At 37.6% G+C, this 27,242-nt stretch overlaps 1 protein-coding gene across 4 annotated transcripts in view; it reads left to right on the top strand.

Annotated features, from left to right (window-relative positions):
- CPED1 (cadherin like and PC-esterase domain containing 1) overlaps nucleotides 1-27,242 on the top strand; it is a 328,494-nt gene that overhangs the window by 66,075 nt on the left and 235,177 nt on the right. For all 4 annotated transcript variants that reach the window (XM_060414812.1, XM_012177019.4, XM_060414813.1 and 1 more), the window contains exons 3-4: nucleotides 11,412-11,518; nucleotides 21,443-21,518. In XM_060414812.1, the coding sequence (XP_060270795.1) occupies nucleotides 11,412-11,518; nucleotides 21,443-21,518 (183 nt within the window). The remainder of the gene's footprint in view (nucleotides 1-11,411; nucleotides 11,519-21,442; nucleotides 21,519-27,242) is intronic.

Below are 27,242 nucleotides of genomic sequence, written 5' to 3' on the forward strand. Positions count from 1 at the left end.
TGGATGTGACTGGTGACGGAAGCAAGGTCCAATGCTGTAAAGAGCAATATTGCCTAGGAACCTGGAATGTCAGGTCCATGAATCAAGGCAAATTGGAAGTGGTCAAACAAGAGATGGCAAGAATGAACATCGACATTCTAGGAATCCGCGAGCTAAAATGGACTGGAATGGGTGAATTTAACTCAGATGACCATTACATCTACTACTGTGGGCAGGAATCCCTCAGAAGAAATGGAGTAGCCATCATGGTCAACAAAAGAGTCTGAAATGCAGTACTTGGATGTAATCTCAAAAAGGACAGATGATCTCTTTTCGTCTCCAAGGCAAACTATTCAATATCACAGTAATCCAAGTCTATGCCCCAACCAGTAACTCTGAAGAAGCTGAAGTTGAACAGTTCTATGAAGACCTACAAGACCTTTTAGAGCTAACACCCAAAAAAGATGTCCTTTTCATTATAGGGGACTGGAATGCAAAAGTAGGAAGACAAGAAACACCTGGAGTAAGAGGCAAATTTGGCCTTGGAATGCAGAATGAAGCAGGGCAAAGACTAATAGAGTTTTGCCAAGAAAATGCACTGGTCATAGCAAACACCCTCTTCCAACAACACAAGAGAAGACTCTACACATGGACATCACTAGATGGTCAACTTTGAAATCAGATTGATTATATTCTTTGCAGCCAATGATGGAGAAGCTCTATACAGTCAACAAAAATAAGACCGGGAGCTGACTGTGGCTCAGATCATGAACTCCTTATTACCAAATTCAAACTTAAATTGAAGAAAGTAGGGAAGACTGCTAGACCATTCAGGTATGACCTCAATCAAATCCCTCATGATTATACAGTGGAAGTGAGAAACAGATTTAAGGGCCTAGATCTGATAGATAGAGTGCCTGATGAACTATGGAATGAGGTTTGTGACATTGTACAGGAGACAGGGATCAAGACCATCCCCATGGAAAAGAAATGTAAAAAAGCAAAATGGCTGTCTGAGGAGGCCTTACAAATAGCTGTGAAAAGAAGAGAGGCAAAAAGCAAAGGAGAAAAGGAAAGATATAAGCATCTGAATGCAGAGTTTCAAAGAATAGAATAGCAAGAAGAGATAAGAAAGCCTTCTTCAGCGATCAATGCAAAGAAATAGAGGAAAAGAAAAGAATGGGAAAGACTAGAGATCTCTTCAAGAAAATTAGAGATACCAAGGGAACATTTCATGAAAAGATGGGCTCGATAAAGGACAGAAATGGTCTGGACCTAACAGAAGCAGAAGATATTAAGAAGAGGTGGCAAGAATACACAGAAGAACTGTACAAAAAAGATCTTCATGACCCAGATAATCACGATAGTGTGATCACTCATCTAGAGCCAGACATCCTGGAATGTGAAGTCAAGTGGGCCTTAGAAAGCATCACTATGAACAAAGCTAGTGGAGGTGATGGAATTCCAGTGGAGCTGTTTCAAATCCTGAAAGATGATGCTGTGAAAGTGCTGCATTCAATATGCCAGCAAATTTGGAAAACTCAGCAGTGGCCACAGGACTGGAAAAGGTCAGTTTCCATTCCAATCCCAAAGAAAGGTAATGCCAAAGAATTCTCAAACTACCACACAATTGCACTCATCTCACGTACTAGTAAAGTAATGCTCAAAATTCTCCAAGCCAGGCTTCAGCAATTTGTGAACCATGAAATTCCTGATGTTCAAGCTGATTTTAGAAAAGGCAGAGGAACCAGAGATCAAATTGCCAACATCCGCTGGGTCATCAAAAAAGCAAGAGAGTTGCAGAAAAACATCTATTTCTTCTCTATTGACTATGCCAAAGCCTTTGACTGTGTGGATCACAATCAACTGTGGAAAATTCTGAAAGAGATGGGAATACCAGACCACCTGACCTGCCTCTTGAGAAACCTGTATGCAGGTCAGGAAGCAACAGTTAGAACTGGACATGAAGCAACAGACTGGTTTCAAATAGGAAAAGGAGTATGTCAAGGCTGTATATTGTCACCCTACTTATTTAACTTCTATGCAGAGTACATCATGAGAAACGCTGGACTGGAAGAAACACAAGCTGGAATCAAGACTGCTGGGAGAAATATCAATAACCTCAGATATGCAGATGATACCACCCTTATGGCAGCAAGCAATGAAGAACTAAAGAGCCTCCTGATGAAAGTGAAAGTGGAGAGTGAAAAAGTTGGCTTAAAGCTCAACATTCAGAAAACGAAGATCATGGCATCTGGTCCCATCACTCCATGGGAAATAGATGGGGAAACAGTGGAAACAGTGTCAGACTTTATTTTTTTGGGCTCCAAAATCACTGCAGATGGTGATTGCAGCCATGAAATTAAAAGATGCTTGCTCCTTGGAAGAAAAGTTATGACCAACCTAGATAGCATATTCAAAAGCAGAGACATTACTTCACTGACTAATGTCCGTCTAGTCAAGGCTATGGTTTTTCCAGTGGTCATGTATGGATGTGAGAGTTGGACTGTGAAGAAGGCTGAGCACTAAAGAATAGATGCTTTTGAACTGTGGTGTTGGAGAAGACTCTTGAGAGTCCCTTGGACTGCAAGGAGATCCAACTAATCCATTCTGAAGGAGATCAGCCCTGGGATTTCTTTGGAAGGAATGATGCTAAAGCTGAAACTCCAGTAGTTTGGCCACCTCATGCGAAGAGTTGACTCATTGGAAAAGACTCTGATGCTGGTAGGGATTGGGGGCAGGAGGAGAAGGGGACGACTGAGAATGAGATGACTGGATGGCATCACTGACTCGATGGACGTGAGTCTGAATGAGCTCTGGGAGTTGGTGATGGACAGGGAGGCCTGGCATGCTGCGATTCATGGGGTCTCAAAGAGTCGGACACGACTGACCGACTGAACTGAACTGAACTGGGATATGCCTGGGTGTTTTCTGATTAGTCTGGGTTATGGTTTGGGGGAGTAAGACCACAGAGGTAAAGCATCATTCCTCTCATATAGTTTCAAAGGAATGGGATGGACTATACATTACTTCTCACTGTCAATATGAACCTTAATCACCTAACTGAAGTAGTGTTTGTCAGGTTTTTTCACTGCAAATTATTTTTTTATTCCCCTTTTCTATACAAGACTCTTCGGAAGGGTGTTCTTGTGCACAACTGAAGCTGAAGGACTAGAAAGTTGTGATCTACCTCCTTGAGTTTGTAGTAGCTATGGAAATTATTTGGTGTTTTTCCACACCAATGATTTGTCTCTTCCTCCTCATTTGTTTTTTTATTCAATAATTTGTTTACATCCATATGGACTAGTGGATATTTATCTTATACTTTGGGTTATAATCCAATATTGCTTATTTTTTTCTCAAATTGTCCCAGTTTTGGCCACTGGCTCCCATGCCTCTTTAATATACCTCCATCATTGCTTTTGTTTATTTATTTGCTGGTTTGGTTTTAAGCTTTTCTTCATTTTCTAGGACTATGGTGCCCTAGACTCATCTTATATACTTAACTTCTCCAGCTCTTGAATCAGCCATATCTCCAAAGACCCCTGATTTCTTCTTATTGGAGAATGGTATTAGAAACGGATACCTGGGTGAGAGGTACAGTCTGATTTTTAAATTGCTGCAGAGTTCATTTATTTTAAGGTTGCCTAAGTTGGTGAGAATTCCAGACTTTCAGAAATTTGGTAAAATGCAATAATAAGACTTTTCTCACAGACAGACAATAGTCTTTAAAGCAGTAAAACTTTAAACACACAGGCACACACATCTAGTCAGTTATATTTCAATAGAAGACTGCAAAAGTAGCATGAGTATCTTTATGAAAATAAAGTCACTTTTAAAAACTTGTGGAAGGAAACTTCAGCAAGCCTTCTAAAGTAAACATTTCTCAGGTTTATTTCATATGAATAAACAGATCTTTTTTTTTTTTAATGCTCTTCTTAATGAAAAGTTTCTTTAGAGCAGGAGTCTTTTAACTTTTGCAAAAGCTTAAAATGTTGCCTCTTTGAGCTAGTGAGTAGGTGAATAGAAGAATTTCAGGAGCTCAAAACTCTTCTCAGAAACAATCTCCAAACCTCTGTTAGGGCAGAAAGTGGATAAACATTAGGATGGGAAAACTTTATCTCTAGTGTGGATTTAGAACATCAAGGGAGAGAATGGTTTAGAATTTCTCTCTGGTGAAACACAAAAGTTTTCATCATCAGCTCTTTAAAGGATAAGGAGCCAGAGGCATAACAAGCAAAAATCCATGACCAGATTCTTGGGGCAAGAAACCAAACTTAATTAGATTTTGAGGCCATGTTATATAATACATTGAAAATCTGAAGTTTCAATATAAGGATTGCTTTTAAAATAAATTCTGAAAATTGAAATATAAAATCCAATAAACATCTAGTAAGTATCTACTATAATCAGTGTTAGATACAACAACTTGAATGTTTGTTGTCCTTAAAGTAAAGCCATGAATTATGAGTGCTGTGTTACTGTTCTGTAGATCCATCATATGAAGAATACAGTTAAGGGAACTGGTTAACGCAAGTTGATTCAGGAACGGCTGTTTTATACTCAAACAATCTTGTGGTAGAATCAAACATATAGTCCAATTTATTATCAACAAGTTAATAAGTATTCATGAATATAAACTATCTACTAATTCTGGTAAAGGAAGGATACAGAGAAAGGAAAACTTTATGCAGTAAGAATCTTATTTACCATCTGAGCCACCCTGAGAGACTGAGCATGAATAAGAATCTTAAGAAAAGGGTATAAAATTGGAACAGTGAATATATGAAATGTCCTCATGTTATGTTATAGAGGAATATATAATACATATAATATATAAATATAATATATAATAATATATAAATGAATATTATATATCATTTAATAATTATTATATCATAAAGGAATATTATATATTTTAAAATCATTGTTATATTATGAAAGAATATTATCTATTATTTTAAAATTAAGCTTTTTTAGTATTTCACATGGAAATAACAAATTTTAGGGCATCATGCTTTTGTATCCTTAGGGAATATAATAATATTAATAGAATAAGTAAATGAGACTTGCTTTTAAGGCTATGTATCTCAAGAGTTCCTAGACAAGTTTATTTTTCAAGTCATATATTATAAGTCTTTTCTGCTTCAATATAGTGTATGTGTTCACAGAAAAGTTTCTAATAAGCAAAGCACTTGAAATTTTCTATTAGTTTTCATACTTTTTCTTTAAATGCAATGAATAGCTACCTTTGTTCTTATGTACTTCTCTCCTTCATGCTTACTAAGAAATAAAATGTATCTTTATGTCCTTTTTTAAAAACTACTCTAATTTTTTTTTATTATTCATCCATTTTTAATTTTTACAAAAATATTTCAATATCCTAAGATGTGAATTTTAGACCTGGGTTCGATCCCTGGGAAGATCCCCTGGAGAAGGACATGGCAACCCACTCTAGTTTTCTTGCCTGGAGAATCCCATGGACGGAGGAGCCTGGTGGGCTACAGTCCACGGGATCGCAAAGAGTCGGACGTGACTGAGCCACTTCACTTTCACTTTAGCAACTGATCACATTCAGTTGCTCATTCATTTACATGTTTAGCAAACAGGTAGCAAATACTTGTTAACTTCCAGCCACTGTTATAGATACTGAGAATACAGCAGTGAATAAAATAGACCCAGTTCAACCTTCATGAAGCTCACATTCAAATGGAGAGAGACAGACAATAAACAAATAGACAAGAAGTATATAATAGGTTGGGTGATGATGATATTATAGAGAAAAATAAAGCAGGAGTAGACTTGTCATTCCTTGAGAATAAACAGCACTTTTAGGAATGATGCTATCTCAGAGCGCTCTGGTGTTCTCTGGATTGAATTACTGATCCAGCAGACTTTATCAATGAGGAGGTCATTTGAGAGCCCGGAAATGATTGTTTGCTTTACATGGCAGCTGGCCTGTGAGAAACTGGAATATTTTAAAGGCAGCCTCACTCCTTAGGGCAGATGCTTGATTAAAAAAAAGTGAGAACAAAAACCTTCAAAAATAGCTCTTTTTTTTAATATTGAGACATTAGGTTGTTCCAGAGAACAGCTTAGAGAAGGATAAAAACTCAATCAGCGCCACCATATTATGTCTGAATTAATACATCTGGAACCTGATGTCACCTTCTAAAATTATCTATGGAGTTTCATTGCTTCCAGAGTCAATGCTGTGGAGGCATGATAATGAACAATAGTGTTCCATCGTTTGGGGGAAGAATCTTGTAGATTTTTCGTGCTTTTGTAATTTTGAGATGGAGAATGAACATCCACATCTTGTTTCCCTAGAACCACGTCCTGTGATCTCTTTTAAGGGCTTGGCTAGCCTGATCTCAGAGCTAGCCCTGCTCTGGTTTCTTTGTGACAGAAAAGGGAAAGAAATTATTACAAAACATCTGAGAAACTTCTAGAGATTTCTTTTCAAAAGTAGGTGGGAAAAACAAAAAGTAGGTGGAAACCTAGTTAATATTTATCGTTCCCCAGTCCATTTGCAGTTGGGAGAGATCTTTTATATATTAGTATTTCTGTTACTTCAATTATCAATGGTATCACTAATAATGTGTTAGGGTGCTATTGCTGGGTGAGGTTCTAGGAATACCTGAGTTATACTTGTTATGGTCTTTTTTTTTTTCTCCATGATCCCAAATGAAAAATACCAATAACTGAGAAAACACCAAAGCTAAATAGTTCCTCTTTGTTCCTTCTTTTGTAAAGTATATGTAACAATTGTTTCTACTCCACAGTGTTGTTCAAAGTTCTGCATAAGTTAATGTATATAAGGCGTCAAAAGCTAGATGTCTTTCTTGTCTTCCAGTTTTTTTTTTTTTTTGGAAGCAATAATGATGTAATGATCACAAACAGGGTTTCTGGAGCTAGACTTCCTATATGCAAATTCTCTTCCCACCCTGAACTAGATGGCTGACCTTGGGCAAGTTATTTAACCTTTCTATACTGAAAAAAGAAAAAATATATATACCTAGCAGGGTATTGTGTAGCATAAATTCATTAATGCAAATACTTGGAACAGTACCTGGTATACTATAAGTACTCAAGAGCTATTTGCTCTTGATTCATTACCACTACTATTGCTATTCTTCCTTGTTTATGGTGTGGCCTTGGCGTTTGGTTAGGCTGAGTCACATAAAGGTCATCTTTCCCTGTGCCAGGAAAACCTAAGAAGCCATCATCCAAATTGGCCAGGATCTGCATTGCCTGTCTTTTCCTCAATCCAAATCTTTTTTTAAAATTACTTTTTATTAGAGTATAGTTGCTTTACAATTTTGTGTTAGTTTCTGCATACAGCAACAATTCACATCTGACTTCTCAGCTCTTAAACTAATGTCAACATTCAGGGTGCAGAAGAAACATATCAAGTAAGACCAACACCAAAAATACTTGCCTCAGTGTCTAGAAAGAGCCTGTCTTGGACCACTTATAACTGTGGCAACAGCCCAGGACACAGTGAATGTGGAGAGAATCCAAAAAGAGTGTGAACAAGAAAGAAATGAAGGCAGGTCCACCTAGGAGTGGGACCTGGCCCACTTTAACAATCCAACCAAAAAGACATATGGGAAAAAGATAGCTTTGGGGCAGTCTTGACTTTTTTTTTCCCCAGGCTTCTTAGAGAAAGAAGACTCTAAGAGGCCACACTTAAGCCCTTGCCAACTTTAGCATGAACAACCAAATGTCTTTGGAACTGAAGTGACCTTACTCAACCTTGTGGAAAAGCATGGCCAAAAATGGAAATCAAAGGGTATGTTCAGACATCCTTTAAAGACCAACTGAGCAAATATCAACTTGCATACAGTCATCTCAACAAAACCCATTTACTAATGAACAAGCCTAATTCATTAAAAGCTGGAACATCAACTTGCTCAAAGAACGATTCATGGAAAACTGACACACCAGTGTTTTACACCAACCAGTTCTAAGGACTGTTTGCTACTACTAAAGGCAAAAAGCCCAGGCAAAGGTGGGACCAGGCAGAACCACTATAGTCAACTACAGAAAATGTGGGAAGCTGCCCTCAACTGTCAGTGGTTGCCTTGTGGGATATGAACCCAAAACTTCTAAGTTTTCAAGTGAAAGCTGAAATCTGGATTTTTATGTGACTTGTGCTGACATTTTCATTTTGGCAAGTGCTTAAAATTAAAACCAAAACAAACATGGTGCAAGCCAAACAAACCTCATATGCGGCGGGTACTCCCCCGTGCGCCTGCAGTCTCTGCTGTCCATGCAGGCATTGTCCACTAAACACTCATACTTCTAGTCTTGTTGGGGCATAGATTTGTATCCAAGATGCTCCAAGGCTGACTTCTGAATGTGATTTATTTCACAACTGAGTGTGATTTTCTCTCTGCACAGTTTCTAGATTTCAGCATGGCTTTGGGGTATTTTTCTGAAACCAAGCTTGAGTACCTAGCACCACTCATGAAACAAATAATACCTTTTCTTTAAAAAAGGGCTGTGGGAGTCAGGGAGAGGAGCCGACTTGAAGAGAGTTAGAAATGAAGAGAAGGTGAGCAGGTCTACTTTAACTAGAAAATTTAACTAAGAAATAGAGCTAGAGTAACAATAAAATAACAATGAGAATTTTGAGTGGAAACAATCAGCATTTTTTCAGATCATGGTGGCAAGAATTAGGCAAGAACCATATGAAGAGATCACTTAAAATTTTGAGTTATAGTTTCCTTTGTTTTAAGAGGAAATTGATGTACTATAAAGTGGCTTTGAAATATTAACTTTTATCTTAAAATATTAATTAAATATTTTTGAGAGATGAGGGGTAGCATTATGAATGTCAAGAAATTGTGTGATGCTTCATGAAATAGCCTAAATTCCTTCTGATGTTTAGATCCCTTACAGATTGCTAAGGGCAGTGACTGTCTGCCCTTTTGTTTTGCTATTGACTTTCATATTTCTAGTACAGTGTTTGGCTCAGAGGAGGTTCTTAGTAAATTGAATGCTTTGAATTATTTAAATGAGTCTCCAGTTTCAAACATTTATGACTTAAATATATATTTCTATCAACTCTAGAAATTGTGTGTATGCCTTGGGTAGTGAAGAGGGGCATGCTTCAGACTTAGAGGAATACAAAGCATATTCTGATTTTAACACCCAAACAATGTAGTCCATAATATGAAATTCTTCCCTCTCTGCTTATTCTTATCTTTTTAAAATATTTAGTTGTGTGTATTATGACAGCAGGATTCTTCTAGTGTTTTAGTTTCTTGGGCTGAAAGCAATAACAAATGAAAATAGTCTCTGTGTTTTCCCTGTTGAATCCGTATTAGATGGTTTTGGCTGAAAATGCCAGATGCACATTTAAAATAAAATTTTGGGATCATCATAGAGTATTAGGTTTTGACTATGTGAATCTATTTGTAGTTTCCTTCAAAGTGAGGATGCATGGGACAGGGGAGTCCCTTGACATCTGAGGCCTGATGGCTATTACTGGATGAGATTTCTCCCAGCTCCCCATCACTAGCATCATTTCTCCTTGATCTGTTGAACTACTGTGCTATCCTCCAGCATTTTGAGATACATCAAGCAAGCAGAGAAGCTCTAGGATGAAAGCTCAGATGTTAACTTGAGTTCAGTTGCCTGGATCCTCTGGTTGGGCAGAGAGGTTTCCCGTCTAGCAACAGGACAACTATAGACCAATAGCTCAGACTGCACAGGACCTGTCAAAGGGAAAAGGGCCTGAGTAGTGAACAGTGAAATTTCGTTCCTAATCATCATAGATCATTCTTCCTCATCAACCTTTTTTTCCCCAGTGTGGCTCTTCTTTGAAAGCATTAGGCTATCAAATCAGAAATTCTAGGACATTTTTAAGATGGCCTTGAATATTTCCTAGCTTTTTAAAGCTACTAACAATGCAGGAAGTGACTTGTGAGGTCTGGCATAAATACTAACAAATACTAAATGTTACTTGAAGGATCATTTATCTTAGGATTGATCAACAAAAGATGCCATGTGTACAGAAATTGCCTCATTTTCTCAGCTGAATTTCCATCTAAAATGGAGAAATTTCCCAAGTAGTACCAATTCTTTTGAGTATTACTTAAGGTTCTTTTTCTGTTTTTTTTTTTTTTTAAATTTTTTTTGAGATAGATATTTCTATATTTTCTCTGAAGTAATGTGTTTACTACTCCTGTCATTAGCTACTTTTTCATTCATTCATATAACAAATGTTTCTAAGCATCAATTATATGCAGGGGTATGCTGATACAAATTTATGTAAATAGATCAAAAAGAATAAGGGAAAATAAACCCATCTAGCCACATATATGTTAATTTTTTAAAGTTTAAGCATTATGCAAGAATGTATTCTGCAGAGATTATTTTGGCAAGTAACTATGATCTACTGGCAAAGAACTTTGTTCTTGGTGAGATAGCTAAAATATAATTTGCTTTAGTCTGTGTTATGCTCTGTATTTTAAAGTCAGCTTTGCTGACTATAACTAGACCATAAATTTGTTTTTGAAAAAACCTGTCTTAAATTTTTCATTGAATTTTATTTCCTACTTAGCCCAACTTTTTATTTGTAAAAAAAGTGATCAAAGTATTTTGGGGGGCTTCCCTGGTGACTCAGTGGTAAAGAATCTATCTGCTTGCCAGTGCAGGAGACATAGGTTCAATCCCTGCTCCGGGAAGATTCCTCATGCTACAGAGCAACTAAGCTCATAAACCAGAACTACTGAGCCTGTGCTCTAGAGCCTGGAAGCCACAACTGCTGAGCCCATGTGCTGCAACTACTGAAGCCCACGTGCCCCAGAGCCTGTGCCCCACAAGAGAAGTCACAGCAATGAGAAGCCAGCACACTGCAACTCGAGAGTAGCCCCTACTTGCTGCAACTAGAGAAAAGCTCACACAGCCACGAAGACCCAGCACAGCCAAAAATAAAATAAACAAATAAATAAAATTATAAAAAAGTAGAAAACAATCTTAAAAAAATTTTTTTTATTTTTAAGACCTATGAAAATTAATGGTAATACAGAGGCCCAGAACAAAATATTCCATGTTTTGGCTTCTTGTTATTTGATTTACAACTCCTTCATCCCTTAAAAATACTTTATAATCTTCTTTCCTTCCAATTTCCAATTGAGACTTTATAAATTTATAAAATTAGTGACTTGAAACATTCTAATTTTGTCTTTTAGAGGAATTTCTTGATATAACTTCAGATCATTGGATTTTCCCTAAGATACCAAATGAAAGTGTAAGTTCTGCTTAATTAGAAAAGTTGAATTTTAGTTACTTTGAATATTGTCTTTTAAGTATATTCAAAATCATTGTTACTTGTGTTTACATTCTTTAGTCTGAAGACGTAAATGGTGCCTTTACAAATCTGATAAAGTGTTTGTTTTTCCATGCTCTTTTGCTATTAGGTGATTTGGACTCTTGGGATCTGCTTATTTGCCTCTCTTCTAGGACATCTGGTGGAAAACCCTGCATATCAAAGGAAGACATGTGCCAATTAAATTTACATCAAAAGGTAAACATTCTTTTTCAAAAAGTGAACAAATCTTATCAGACCTATAGGAATTTTTTTGAGTTTCCTATGACCATATTTACTTATTTTAAATTTAATGTTTTTCCTTTTTTATTATTTATTACAGTATAATTGCTTTACAATATTGTATTGAAATTTCTAATGAACAGCAAAGTGAGTCAGCTATAGATATATATATGAAAGTGAAAGTGAAGTCACTCAGTTGTGTCCAACTCTTTGTGACCCCATGGACTATAGCCTATCAGGCTCCTCTGTCCATGGGATTTTCCAGGCAAGAGTGCTGGAGTGGATTGCCATTTCCTTCTTCAGGAGATCGTCCCAAGCCAGGAATCGAACCCAGGTCTCCCGCATTGCAGGCATGCTTTACGGTCTGAGCCACCAGGGAAGCCGAGGGAGATATATATATATATATATATATGATTCCCTTCCCGTTGAGGTCCCCACAGAGCATTGCATAGAGTTCCCTGTGCTGTTTAGAAGTTATCTATTTTATACACAGCAGTGTATTTATGTCACTCCCAACTCATCCCGTTCTCCCTTTCCCCCTTGGTATCCATACTTTTGTTCTCCACATCTGTGTCTATTTCTGCTTGGCAAATACGTTCCTCTATACGGTATTCCTAGATTCCACATATGTGCGTTAATATCCAGTGTTTGTTTTTCTCTTTCTGATTTAGTTCAGTGTGTATGGCAGTCTGTAGGTCCATCCATGTCTCTACAAATGACACAGTTTTGTTCCTTTGCAATGGCTGAGTAATATTCCATTGTATATATGGACCACATCTATATCCATTGCTCTGCTGATGGTCATTTAGGTTGTTTCCATGTTCTGGCTATTGTAAATAGTGCTGTAATTGACCTATGGGTTTTAACAACAGTATTTCCTGGTCCATAATGTTGAAAAAAAAAGTCTTGAAAAACTGGAGCCATTGCGTCTTTGAAGAAAGTTTCAGTGGCCATTCCTCTACACTTCATCACAAAACGTTCACCATTTTGGGCTTCCCAGGTGGTACTAGTAGTACTGCCTGACAATGCAGGAGGTATAAGAGACGCGGGTTTGATCCCTGGGTCAGGAAGGTTCCCTGGAGGGCAGCATGACAACTCACTCCAGTATTCTTGTCTGGAAACTCCCATAGACAATGGAGCCTGACGGGCTATAGTCCATGGGGTCGCAAAGAGTCAGATACGGCTGAAGTGACTTAGGACACATACATGCCTTCAACTTCAACTCCTATGAATCAATATCCAATTTTACCCAGTAGGATGCAAGACTTGGCCTAAGAAATAGCCTATCAAGCTTCTCAGTCCATGGAATTTTCCAGACAAGAGTACTGGAATGGGTTGCCATTTCCTTCTCCAAAGAAATAAATAGCGTATGGATTTTTGCTTATCCTGGTCGCTTGTTTATCCAAGTAGTAAAGATTTTATTTACTAATTCCTTGTTTTGATGTTTTCAAAGTTAAGTTGAATTACAACAAAATTCATAGTTTTTAAGTTAACTTTTAAAGTTGACATCCAATATTTACTCCTGTGTATAAACTTTTATAAATACTTTTAGAAAAACTAATGAAAGGCTTACAGTGTGCTAGTCACTGTGCTGGAAAATTTACTTATTTACGATACCTTTAACAAACCTATGAGAAAAATGTCCAAACCAATAGATGTCTTTCAGTAGTAAAGAGTACTATAGAAGCTCCCCGAACATTTGGTATTTCTGCAGTGGACAGTGGTGATCACCCCTTCCTCCTTCTGGCCCCTCCCTTGGAGGAGCACATTCTTTTGCTTTTTCTTGTACATCTTTGCATCTTTGACTGTCCTTTCTGTGTTCTTCAGAGCCACCTTTCCTCTGTCCATTCTTTAAATGCCTCTGTTCCCCAATACCACCTCTAAAGTTTCAACTATCATTTGTAATTGATGACTCCCAAATCTACATCTGAAGTTCCAAGCAGTTTCCCAGGCTTCAGGATTTCCTGTATAACTACTCTCTGAACATCTCCACTTAAATGTTGCGCAAACACCTCAGGTTCAATGAAGAGTAAATGGATTCATTGTTGTCTCTGGTAAATTCACTTCTGTGCTGGCATTTAGAAGCTCTGCAAAACTGCGCTGCTGGTCATAAGTGTGGTTAATCACTCTGTCACTTCCTAAGATAGAAATTAGCCTTCACCTTTGAGTCCTTTCTCTCCTATGTCATCTGCATTCTGTCAATCACGAATACTAAGGAATTTAGCTTCTAAATAGTTCTCAAATATCATACCTACTTTCCAAACTTACTACCTTTATTCTGATCAGACAGTCACCATGTGTAACCAGGACAGTTGCCAAAATCTCTTCACTGATTTTTCCAAAGCAAGAATGTTTTGCCCCTGAAATCCATACTGCTCACAGTTATCAGAGTGAAAAATACAAATTGCTGACTCAAGCTGATTACTCCTGTCATTAAAATCTTGCACAGCTTCCCATTTTAGCTACAGGATAAAGTTGACAACATTTGCTGTGTATCTCAGTCAGCCCCCAGCAGGAAACAAATGCCATACTCAAGAATTTAACTGAGGAAAAACTAATAAAAGAGCTATTTACAGAGCCTTTGGAAGGAAAAGAGAAACAAAAAGATTTAGAGGCACTCAGCGACCAGCTACATTATAAGATTTTACCACCGTTGATCTGAAGAAGGGTATGTAGAAAAAATGACATAGCAGAACCTAGTAAGAGCCAGAGACAAGAAAGAAAGATTGGTGGGAAGGGGCTACATATGTCAAGAATGCAACCATCACCAGATCACAGCCCTACAGAGGGAAGCCAGAAAGATAAGGAAGTATTCACCCGCTCTCTACTCCTACCTTGCAGTCTCTTGCCATAGCCTCCTACTGAGTACCATTCTAAGTGCTTACTGTATTTGTTTATATCCATTCTTTATATACGAAGAGACTAAAGCAAAGAGAGATTAAGACGACTGCTTAAATCTTCCTTACTAATAAATGAAGCACCTAGGATTCAAACTCTGGCCGTCTTACTTTAACTTCTGTGCTGTTAACCGTATCACTGTCGAACCTTTCTAAATAAATATTTAGCCACTGTATTTAAACCCTAGTCTAATCAATATTCTTAAAGAATACATAAATTCTAAATGATCCATGTTAGATAACTGTCACTTTGGAGCATGAATAATTTGAAGTTTTGTGAATCATGACTTGTTTATGTAAACATAAATAGTCAAACAGAAGTTGCTTCAGATTTATTTGGTATGGGTTAGGATTGTCAGTGACCTTAGAATGAAGGTCATCGGCTCATGTTAGAATTACTCGCCATTTCAGAGCTTTGGAATTTAAGTGCTTAATGAAAATGATCTTAAGATCTGTTATAGGTGATGAATGACCAGGAGTTTCTCTAGCCAGGGAGAGACTAAAAGGAACTTGAAACTGTTTGGTGGTTCATGAGATGCTAAAAATGAATCGAGGGCCACTCTTTGGGATAACACTAAGTAAGTGGGGCTCTGTCACACCTCTGGCATATCGTAGGGTTTTAAGAGCAGGGAGACTCTTTTCTAACTCTGAATGTTTGTAGAGTTCACAGTCCTTGAATCTGGGATGCTGTGTTTAGTCCTTGGAGCACTGAGAACTACTGCAAAGCCTCTTATTTTAAAGTTTGTTAGGTCATTTTCAGGTAAATATGATGGAGTGATAATTGCATGTGAGCGACGTGGATGATAATAAGACTTTTTTTCTTTGATTAGCTAGGTCTCTTCTTGCCATTAATTCTCTTCCTTATGGATAATACCAAACAGTTTTCAGAGAAGATCTGCTTTTTGATAAAATAAAAGATGTAAATATCTATACAGATCTAGTGAAGAAAAAGAACAGTTTCCTAAGATACAACGTGACATGTGTTTCACTGTCAATGTTCATGAGAAATCAGAAGCAAAATTTTCCTTGGGTGCTTTCCTACACTTTATGTAAATAACCCAAATTCAAATATCTGCTTTCCTTATGAGTTAATGGTATTACTGTGGCTTTAATTTTTTTAAATAAAAGTTTTCTGAATGTTTATAATTAATATTCTACTATTGCTCTTATTAATGAAATATATCTCAAAATAAGAATGATTTTTTTTTTACTTTTGCTTTTGACAGTATGTAATAGAAACAATTTAAATGACAGATTACCACAGATTAGGTTTGTAGAAGGTACACTGGGATTGAAATATTTTTAAATGCACATTTCCTTTCTCTCAGTTTGATCTCAGAAATATTCTGTGGCTCAAGTGTTATTATCATTTGTTTCATATATATTCAAATCCTTTGAAAGATACAGAAGCTTTTGTGCCAGGAAAAACAGCAGTCTCTAAAATCTACACGCACATGTATACATAAAGCATTCAAACCCAATACAAGATCAGTATGTATTAGAAGTGCCTCTTTGGTTGGTAATGAAGTGTCCATGTAGGTTTCTCAGTTGTAACCTCTCTCTCTGGGGGAGATGTTGATGATGGGGGAGGCTGTGTGTGGGTGGGGGGAATGGGCATATGGGAAATCTCTGTACCTTCTCTTCAGTGTTGCCTTGCCCTTAAAATTGCCCAGCCCAAAATAAATTCTATTGAAAATAGTTATTGCAGTATTAAGCCAGAGAAGCTCATTGTATACAAGTCAGCTAATCCCAATGAAAACTTCTCTGATTATGTCCCACTTGATAATGAAGCAAATCTTGTATACTTTATGATGTATGTAAAAATAAGAATAAAAAGCAATAGGATATAAAAGAACATTATTAGGTTTAACTAATATGAAGTTAAAATATGTGTAATAAAGTTGATTTACCACAGCTGTTAAGACCCATAGTGTCGTGTGTGTTTACTTCTTTGTGTTTATTTAGTTTAACTGCTTAGTTTGGTGCTCGGTTCCAGCGTAGAATGGAGATGATACTTCTCGTGTCACGTGTCGCCTGGGTCATGTCATCTGCTTCAACTCTATTAATTCCAGAGATGTGCTTTGGAGCAAAGAGCAGGGGAAGCATGTCATTGGGTGGGGGATGCAAAAGTGAGAGCAATTGCTTCCTTTGGCTTGGCTCTGGCTTTCTGAAGCAAGTGCTTGGCTGGCCCTCAGTCAGTTCATCATCCTGACACAAGATCTCATGTGAAAAGTCATCTCTCTGATCCTGCTCATGCTCAGGCTCAGTCACTTAGTTGTGTCCAACTCTTTGCCACTGCATAGATTGTAGCCCGCCAAGCTCCTCTGTCCATGAGATTTTCCAGGCAAGAATACTAGAGTGGGTTGGCAGTTCCTTCTCCAGGGGATCTTCCCGACCCCGGGATCAAACCCGGGTCTCCTGCATCTCCTGCATTGGCAGGAGCATCTCTCTGATAAGACACAGCAAGTACCCTTTGTTTCCGAAATCTGTGTAAGCTGTACTCTGTCTTTGCAGCATCTACACACATTCTTCTGGCCCATTAGTTCAGTTCCTGTAGTTCGTTTTACCAGGGCTCTGCAACTCCTTTCCATCTGTAGAAGTTGACTTCCCTGGTGGCTCACATGGTAAAGCATCTGACTACAATGTGGGAGACCCAGGTTCGATCCCTGAATTGGGAAGATCCTCTGGAGAAGGAAATAGCAACCCACTCCAGTACTCTTGCCTGGAAAATCCCATGGACAGAGAGAGAAGCATGGTAGGCTATAGTCCATGGGGTCGCAAACAGTTGGACACGACTGAGCGACTTCACTTACTTTCTTTCACTTTGTAGAAGTCAGGATGGTATAAAAAGGATGTTGTAAGCATCTGCAACAGTAGCACATTTTCTCTGAGCCCTTCAAGAAGTGGGTGGAGATTTTAAATAGGACCTGTACACAGCCTTTCCTGCTACTTAGCTAATGCTGCTTCTCTTTCTTGGCCCTTCTGTCATTACAGATTCTATTTAGTCAGTATTGACTGAGTGATTTTTTTTTTTTTTCCTTAAATGGAGGAAAATGGTTCAAGTATATGGGCTTTTAAACCTTTTCACAATCAAATTTAGAAATGTGTTTTGTGTGGTAAAAATAACAACATAAAACCACTAAACCTCTATGGTGGACTCCCCAGACCTTTGCAATGGTTTGTCCCCTCCCTCCAACCTCTCTTAGGAATTCTGAATTGAAAATTTTAGGGTTTTATGAAGGCCCTTCTTTTCCTACATTTAGACTCTAAAAGTGATCACTTTTGAATTTGAGAAATGTAGACATCCTAAAATCTAAAGTATACTATCCACTTTTCTCAAGTCCTATGTTCCCAAGAATGGGTTCTGCTGAAGCCTGGGCTTTAGTACAGTATAGATGTGGTACACACATACAGTGGAATATTAGTTGGCCATTAAAAAGATTGAAATAATGCTATTTGCAGCAATATGGATGGTGGACCTGGAGATGATCATACTAAGTGAAGCAGTCAGACAAAGACAAGTATCATATGATATCATTTATATGCAAAAAAAATTTTTTTTAAAGATACAAATGAACTCATCTACAAAACAGAAACAAATTCATAGACTTAGAGATTGAATTATGGTGACCAGAGAGGAAGGATGGGGAGGGGATGGATAGACTGGGAGTTTGGGGGATTGACATGTACATGCATGCTAAGTCACTTCAGTTGTGTCCAACTCTTTGTGTCCCCGTGGACTGTAGCCCACCAAGCTCCTCTGTCCATAAGATTCTCCTGGCAGGAATAGTGGAGTGGGTTGTTGTTTCCTTCTCCAGGGGATGTTCACAACCCAGGGATTGAACCCGTGTCTCTTATGTCTCCTGCATTGGCAGGCAGGATCTTTACCACTAACACCACCTGGAAAGCCCCATGTATATACGTCTATGTTTAAAACAGATAACCACTGCTGTGCATACACACTGAGGAAACCAGAATTGAAAGAGACACATGTACCCCAGTGTTCATCGCAGCACTGTTTATAATAGCCAGGACATGGAAACAACCTAGCTGTCCATCAGCAGATGAATGGATAAGAAAGCTGTGGTACATATACACAATGGAGTATTACTCAGCTGTTAAAAAGAATTCATTTGAATCAGTTCTGATGAGATGGATGAAACTGGAGCCGATTATACAGAGTGAAGTAAGCCAGAAAGAAAAACACCAATACAGTATACTAACACATATATATGGAATTTAGAAAGATGGCAATGACGACCCTGTATGCAAGACAGCAAAAAAGACACAGAGGTGTATAACGGACTTTTGGACTCAGAGGGAGAGGGAGAGGGCGGGATGATTTGGGAGAATGGCATTGAAACATGTATACTATCATGTAAGAATCGAATCGCCAGTCTATGTCCGACGCAGGATACAGCATACTTGGGGCTGGTGCACGGGGATGACCCAGAGAGATGTTATGGGGAGGGGAGGTGGGAGGGGGGTTCATGTTTGGGAACGCATGTACACCCGTGGTGGATTCAGGTCAATGTATGGCAAAACCAATACAGTATTGTAAAGTAAAATAAAGTAAAAATAAAAATTAAAAAAATTAAAAAAATAAAACAGATAACCAATATCTGTTTAAAACAGATAACCAAGGACCTACTGTATAGCACAGGGAACTCTGCTCAATATTCTGTAATAATCCAAATGGGAAAAAATTTTAAAAAGAATTAAAAATAAAGTAAAATATTCATAACACAGAATCTTGCAAATGTAGAGATTCAGTAACTGGATTGAGTCATACTAGTTATTTATCTTTTGTATGCACATACGAAGTTGCTTCAGTTGTGTCTGACCCTTTGCAACCCTATGGAATGTAGCCCGGCAAGCTTGCTGTCCATGAGATTCTCCAGGCAAGAATACTGGAGTGTGTGCCATTTCCTCCTCCAGGAAATCTTCCCAACCCAGGGACTGAACCTGCGTCTCATGTCTCCTGCATTAACAGGCGGGTTCTTTACCACTAGCACCACTTGGGAAGACCTGTCTTTTGCACAGACTAACTTGAATAGGAAAGTTTACATATACATGAGTTAAATACATTATTTTTATGTATACTCAGAAATTAAAATGAGACTATATTAGAAATGGTTTTACTAGGAGAAATTAATTTTTGTTTGTTTTTTTTTAATAGAAGAGATTTTCGGCATTAAAAGTTATAGAGGAATAAAAAATACTCAATCCTTGAAAAAATAAAAAAAAAACAGAGCATTAAAAAATTTATGCCTGACCTGAGCTGAAGTTTACAGTTTGCTGAATAAACGGATAGAGTTAACAAGATTGCGAGGATTAAAAAACTTTTAATCGATGAACTGTTTCAAAGCACTTTAAATGAATCATTTTTTAAAAACTACAGCTTGTGGTTGAATTGTTGAATTGATCAAAGCTTAGAGCAGAAGTGGTATTTAGAGACCCAAGGCTCTATTTTTCAAATGGAGAAACTGAAAAAAAGAAGTAAGGTGATATGCTCAAGGTTCTGACTGTGTTACCCACCAGAAATGGGACTAAAACTCATGTTTTTTATTCTTTCTCTTTTCTCCAGCTGCAACTGAATTTTTTATCCAGTCAGGTCAGCAGGCCTGAAAGAAACTCTTAACATAGTACATTTTTAGGATGGACTGAATTAATTTGAAAGTAATCAATATTTGGTCAAAAATGAATCTGATTTTCAAGCTAATTTATAGTGAATCTTTCTGTTAGTTTTAATGAAGTGTTACCATATTTGATGTTCTTTGGGGGATTCCGTTGAGAATAGCTAGTTGATCTATAAATTCCAGAGAGAAGAATTGTTTGTTTGTATTTTTTCTTTATAAATTAAAATATGTGTTTGAATTTATGACTACATTTATAAAGCTTCCCAAGAGCAAGTTTCTGTTAAAATAGAGTTTTGTCGTGACTGGATTTTATACTCGAAGCAATAAATACCCTTCACTATGATGTGAAAAGTGGTGCAATGGGAAAGAATCTGCCGGCAGTACAGGAGACATGGGTTCCATCCTGTGGGTCAGGAAGATCCCCTGGAAAAGAAAATGGCAACCAGTATTCTTGCCTGGGGAATCCCATGGACGAGGAGCCACCAGTTCATGGGGTCGCAAAGAGTAGGACACAATAGCACAGACGTAGCATGAAATGAAAAGGTCCTCCTGGGTAGGGCTGCTGCTGCTGCTGCTGCTAAGTTGCTTCAGTCATGTCCGATCCTGTGTGACCCATAGACGGCAGCCCACCAGGCTTCGTCGTCCCTAAGATTCTCTAGGCAAGAACACTGGAGTGGGTTGCCATTTCCTTCTCCAGTGCATGAAAGTGAAAAGTGAAAGTGAAGTCGCTCAGTCATGTCTGACTCTTAGCAACCCCATGGACTGCAGCCTACCAGGCTCCTCCGGCCATGGGATTTTCCAGGCAAGAGTACTGGAGTGGGGTGCCATTGCCTTCTCCCTAGGCAGTGCTAGTGGTAAGCAACCCATCTACTAATGCAGGAGACATAAGAGATGTGGGTTTGATCCCTGGGGTGGGAAGATTCCCCTGTAGGAGGGCATAGCAACCCACTCCAGTATATCTGTCCAGAGAATCCCTTGGACAGAGAAGCCTGGCGGGCTACAGTCCATGAGGTTGCAAAGAGTCAGACACGACTAAGCAACTTAGCATGAGTGAAAGCTGTAAATGCTAACAGGTTAAGCATTAGCACTAGATGTCTGTGATTCATTATCATGACATTGAAGTATGTCTGTGTTTTAAAAAATGTTCCCAAATATTTTGAAAATTCCTAAGGGCAATTTTTATATTTTATTATCAAATAAACCACTATTATTTTGCATTTGAATGCTGACTTACAGAGATTTGAAGATAGGGAGTGAACAGTATAGACGATACTTCATACCTGTACCCTGTGGGCTGTTTGTGTTTTCTTTGCCTGGGTGTTTATGAATGCTTAACTCATTAGAACTTTTCCCTTTTCTTTCAGGTAAACATGTTACCAGAAATACAGCATCAGCTTTGCAGAAAGGAAGGATTATGTCAACTCACTAGAAGATTTCCAGGTAATCTTTCATTTGTTTCCTTATGCATAAATCTGTGAGATATATAGGCTTCCTCAGCAGACACCAACTAAGGAGCCCTCAGATCAGCATACTAAGCTCCTTTGTTCATCAATGCCACCTTCACAAATCTAGAAATCACAAGCTTTTGCCAAAGAGAAAGACCTTGATAATAAGGACTAGCACAAAACGTTGAAATTCTTTCTCTTAGTTTTGCCTTCTAAATTTCTAGATGAATATTCTTTTTCTTCCTGTGTATTTGTCTTAAAAATAATTGTTGCTTCATTTTAAAAGCAATTATTATAGTACTTCTTAATTATATAAACCTTGAGGTTTTTAAAAAATGTATTTAAGTGACTCCAGTCTTAACAAATTTCTTTCTGCTTCCTGGAGGTCTCTCAGTTTGTCTCAACAACTTTAGAAATTTGGGACAAAAATTACCATCTCGCCTCCTCGTAGTGTATCAGAGTGGAAAGAAAATACCAGATTGCATATGAGTCTTCACCTATGTAGTTGTAGCCTACTTGAAAACTCATCAATGAAAAAGTTCCTAGGATTTCTAGTTTAAAACACACTTAATGTTTGTCCCTAGAAAGTATTACACTATATCATTAATATTTAAATCCACATAGTTTTAATTATGTTTTCAAAATTGATTTGTTTCTGAACTGAATCATAAAGCTGGTATCTTAACCCATCAGCTTTTCCATGGGGTTTCTGCTTCTACAGCAAACATGTACCACGTTGATATGTCCCACTATAAAGACTACCGTCTTCTATTGTCATTTACCAAAGATTAAAATAGTCATAAATTAGCAATTAATCTTTCAATTTAAAGTACTTGGTGGTGCAGAGGTTAAAGCGTCTGCCTGCAGTGTGGGAGACCTGGGTTTGATCCCTGGGTTGGGAAGATCCCCTGGAGAAGGAAATGGCAACCCACTCCAGTATTCTTGCCTGGAGAATCCCATGGATGGAGGAGCTTGGTAGGCTACAGTCCACGGGTCGCAAAGAGTCGGACACAACTGAGCAACTTCACTTTCACTTTCACTTTCTTTAAAATAAATAATTGATATATAAACTTGGTTATGCAGGAATCATTTTATATGACACTTATAACTGACTCCATGATCTCTTTCTTTTGTTTATGTAAACTTTAGTGAATATTATTTTATAAAAAAATGTTTTTGTGAGACCTAAGTAAACTGACTATTCCCATCAGTACACTATTAATATGTACCTAGAAATCCTTTAATTAAGTCAATTTTTAAAACATTTGTTTACATTTTGAACAGAACCTACATACTTTCAAAGTATGTTTTTCTTTGTTGCTGTTTGCATTTCAAAATGACTGATAAGCACTGGAGTTAGCAGAATAGAAGCATATTAATGAAACCCTGTTTGTAGCCAGATATGAATTACCAGTTTCCAAAAAATTCCCCAAACAACTCTTATCTAAGTTTACATTTTGCTTCCATAAGATTAAAAAATTTTAGTCTACTTGCTGCTTTAAACATTTCTTACTCTCAAAATCATCTATAAGTTGTAGATATATATAGTCTTTTCCTCACTCTGTCTAGTTTGTAATTTTCTATGTATCTCTGTGACTAACAAGGTAATTTCATGGAATATACAGCCTTTTTAATGGAATTATTTCTCCTGTAATGTTATCTTTCTATAGCTGAAGATAATTTTCTTAGATGTGTAGCTTTAAAAGAATAGGTCTACAGCACTGTTTTTTGGTATAAACTTTATAAACAATAGCTTATGTTGGAGACAATGGCTATGAATATACAGTATACAATGTAACATTAATATTAATAGGATTAAAAAACACATTACTTGTTGTGAATACTGAATATTTAATATTGAATACAGATCAGATAGCATCATGCCTGTACCTAAAAATATTTTAAAAAGTAGGTACTCTTAAAAAGATGGTAAAACTAAACATAATACTATATACTTTAGTCATTTTATTTAAAGCTAAAGTGATCTATGCCATTTTGAGACAGACAAAACACAGATTTTGAAACCAGAGATTTTTAGCTCTGCCACCTATAAGGTGTGTGAGTTAAATTTGAGTTGTTGTTGGTTTTGTTTTTTTTTTTAAGCTTTATAGCTTTATAGTGAGGATAGTGAGACCCATTTCACAGATTTAATTTAAAAAATTAAGTATACAGGTATGTCTATGAAAGTGAAAGTTGCTCAGTTGCGACTCCATGGACTATATAGTCCATGGAATTATGTGTATATAATTTTATTTGACAACTAATATGTATTTATATACATACTATTAATATACTAACACATAGTACTCCAAAATGGTAACTGGGTCATCCTAAATGTGAAAAGTCCAACAACAGGACTTTCAATATTTATTCTCTTTGTGTGATGGATTATCACTACAATTTTATGTTTCTGCTGAACCTGTGAAGAGTCAGAATTCACCTTCTTCCAAGTTCACAAGTCTGCGTGCCAGTTTCATGGGAGCTGGCAGAAGACAGGAGACTCCTGGGTCAGAGACAAATGACTTTATTATTTATAGCAAGAGAGGCAGACAGATTATCAGCATTTGCAGTGGTTCAGTGAATCCCAGCTCCCACAGGGCAAGTGAAGAGGTCTAGGTGGTGACACTGTATACTAAGTAGTTTGCATTTCAAGAGCAGAGCTCCTCGCTTAGAGAGTTTGAATGTTCATAAGGTCCATGAGTGTGCCTACCCTTTGCCCCAGAAAGACCCATTATTTTTGTTATACTGGGCAAAACCTCTTTGATCTGGAGACAGACACCATCTGTATCTTTCAAGACTATCTGCTGCATAAATATCTTTGAAAAGATAGTTCAGAACAGATTCTTAGTGCCTCTCTTTGCAAATGATGCAAAAATGTGAAAAATACATGAAGAAGTGTCTCATAATGATTTCAGAAAAGAATACCTGACAGGTTTGAGTTCTGAAGCTTAATCAATGTATAATTTGGAACAAGATTTGAAGCCTGGTTTGCACTTCAGGCTTTTTTTTTTTTTAATCGATAAAAATAAGACATTTGGCAATTATTAATAACTCTGAGATTCCATAATTCCTCTGTGCCCTTTTCCCATGCAGACATGCTGTGCCAGGCTTTATCTTGAGCAGTAGGTACCAACACGGATGCTATGAAGGCAGGGATGATCATCCTGATGAATCTGAATGGGACCTTGCAGGTGTGGCAGGACAGCATCTGAGCCAGATGTAGGGGAGAATTTAAAGACAGCCTGTAAGACTAACACGGTCTGTTCCGTATCCCAGCTACATAGAGTGTACCTGCTATTAGACTTGTGACTCACATGGAAAGGCACAAATCCATGGAATTTTTACTGGCTAGCCCAAAGGTTTATTATTATCTTGCCATTTAATGTGTTTGTGTTTGAAGACAAATGCCTCAGAATTTTTCATTGGCCCAAATTTTTTACTAGTGACTTTTGTTGCTTTTTATTGCGTGTGCGTGCATGCGTCCTCAGTTGTGTCTGACTCTTTGTGACCCCATGGACCGTAGACTTCCAGACTCCTCTGTCCATAGAATTTTCCAGACAAGAATGCTGGAGTGGGCTGCATTTCCTACTCTAAGGAATCTTCCCAACCCAGGGATCGAACCCATGTCTCCTGCATCTCCTGCACTGACAGGTGGATTCTTTACCACTGCACACCACCGGGAAATTGCTTTTTATTAAGTTTCATTTTTTTAATAAAAAGATTTCTTTTCTATATTTGAAAAATAAGTACAAAACAAAACACCAGGGAAACTGTTTTATTTGAGTTGTCAGTTGGTTTTGTTCTCTTTTATGTCATCCAAGAAGCCTTGGTTAGTAGTGTGCCAAAGTTTTGGCTATTGCTCATTCTTTCCAGTTTTATCTTCATTCTGAGTACTAGCTTTCATGTGAAATTTGAAATGTACCCAAACTTGTACTCAAAGATAGCATTTTGAACATTTTAAGATCTCTGGCCTCATCTGTTCAGTAACATGTGAATATATAAAAAAAGGAAAGGAAAAGGAAAATGATAAACAGAGTTTAACTCTTTTGTTGTATGTCAACAAACCTGGACTTTTAAAAAATATAGATATTTACTACCAAATATAAAATACATCTTTTAATAACATAGTTGAACTTATTTTCAAATATCAGCCAGTATTAGTTATTTATCTTACATGGAATTGGTGATTGTTTTTAAAATTCTAGGTTTAAAAATTTCTGTTTATCATATGACACCAGTGAAATATTTTCAGGGAATCAAGTAGACTAGCTTTAATTTAAACAAAGCAACATGGAAATTATCAATGCTTAATACCATTTGAGAATTTTTATTGACTTCATTTTTTCCTTTCCTCTACAGTAATGTTCTCCTTCAAACAAGAATGTGAGTAATGAGGTTCCCAGTATTAAAGAAAATTGGGGACACAGCTCTATGAGGCAATCAGGCAGACTTTCAGAGAACATCAGAGTTTGCTTCTTCTCCATGCTCTCAAATGCTGAACTGCTTCCATGTGTTCTCTGAATGTGCCTTCATGCTTTTGCCTTTCCACTTCTGTCTCACACACGATTATATTCTTTGTGCAAAACATTCTTTCCCCAAGTAAAACCCTCACCTCTTTAGTATGGCTGACTTCAGCTAGGTGATAGAATAAAGTAAGCTGATGGAACTAATTCAAACTAAATTACACCCTCACCCCAGTCATAAGCCTCTTACATGTATTTGCATTTTTATAAAAGAAGTTTGCAAACCCAATGAATTTCTAATTGGTAGAATTTCTGGAAGTGCATTCAAATTCCTATTCAGTTTACCAGCAAGCCGTTCACTCCCCAAACTTACTGAATCCATCTACTTTCCTCCATCTCTACCATGACCAGTCTTGTCCAAGTCAACGTGCTCTCATACCCTTCCCATTTCTTTTCTTGTTTCTGAATAATCCAGTTCATTATAAACACTAGCTAGAGTGATCTTTCCCCCCATTTCTTTCAGAAATAAGACAGATTTATTTGGCCTGCTCACTGCTGTCTGTCTAGGGACTAAACAGCAAGGCCCAGGTAAGCTCTTATGCTCTGACTGGAGCCAGGGATAGATTTTATTGAGACCAGAAGTCACACACCCAAGTTTTTATGAAAGCCTAGTATGTGATATAAGAAGTTCATAACAATTCAGAAGCTTGTAAGATCAAATGACCCGTGCATTTTCAATATTTGGCTTGTCATCAAATTTATAGACTCATTAATGTAAGTCATTTGGACTTTAAGAAGAGGAGTTGAAAACATAGGAAGGTGCAAGCCAGTACCATGTGACATTGCCAAGATAGACCTTGACAGAGCGGCGATGTTGGACACGTAACATCCCCCCATGTTTCTCAGACCTGTAGACTTCAGTTACCGCTAACATTCAGACCCTCCGGTAGGGTAGCCTGGTCCTTCTTGTCCCGCGTTTGTGTCCTCACCCTTCTCTAAGCTCCTTCCTCTTAGCATATTTGCATTTCTCTACACACTTGGTAACTCCAGCTTCCATTCACCTCACGAAAATGGTAACTTTCTTTCCTTATCCCTAATCTCTAAGGACAGTGAAGTTGGGTATTCTACTAAAACCTTAATCTCTGGTGTTGGGAGGAATTATTGGCATCTCTTTGCTTCCCCTTCTTCCTCTCATCTGTTAACATCCTGATCATTCAGAATATTCAATAAGAAAAATCATCACCTGGGTTGACTCT

Source organism: Ovis aries, chromosome 4, assembly GCF_016772045.2.
Source record: "Ovis aries strain OAR_USU_Benz2616 breed Rambouillet chromosome 4, ARS-UI_Ramb_v3.0, whole genome shotgun sequence".
Lineage (NCBI taxonomy): Eukaryota > Metazoa > Chordata > Mammalia > Artiodactyla > Bovidae > Ovis > Ovis aries.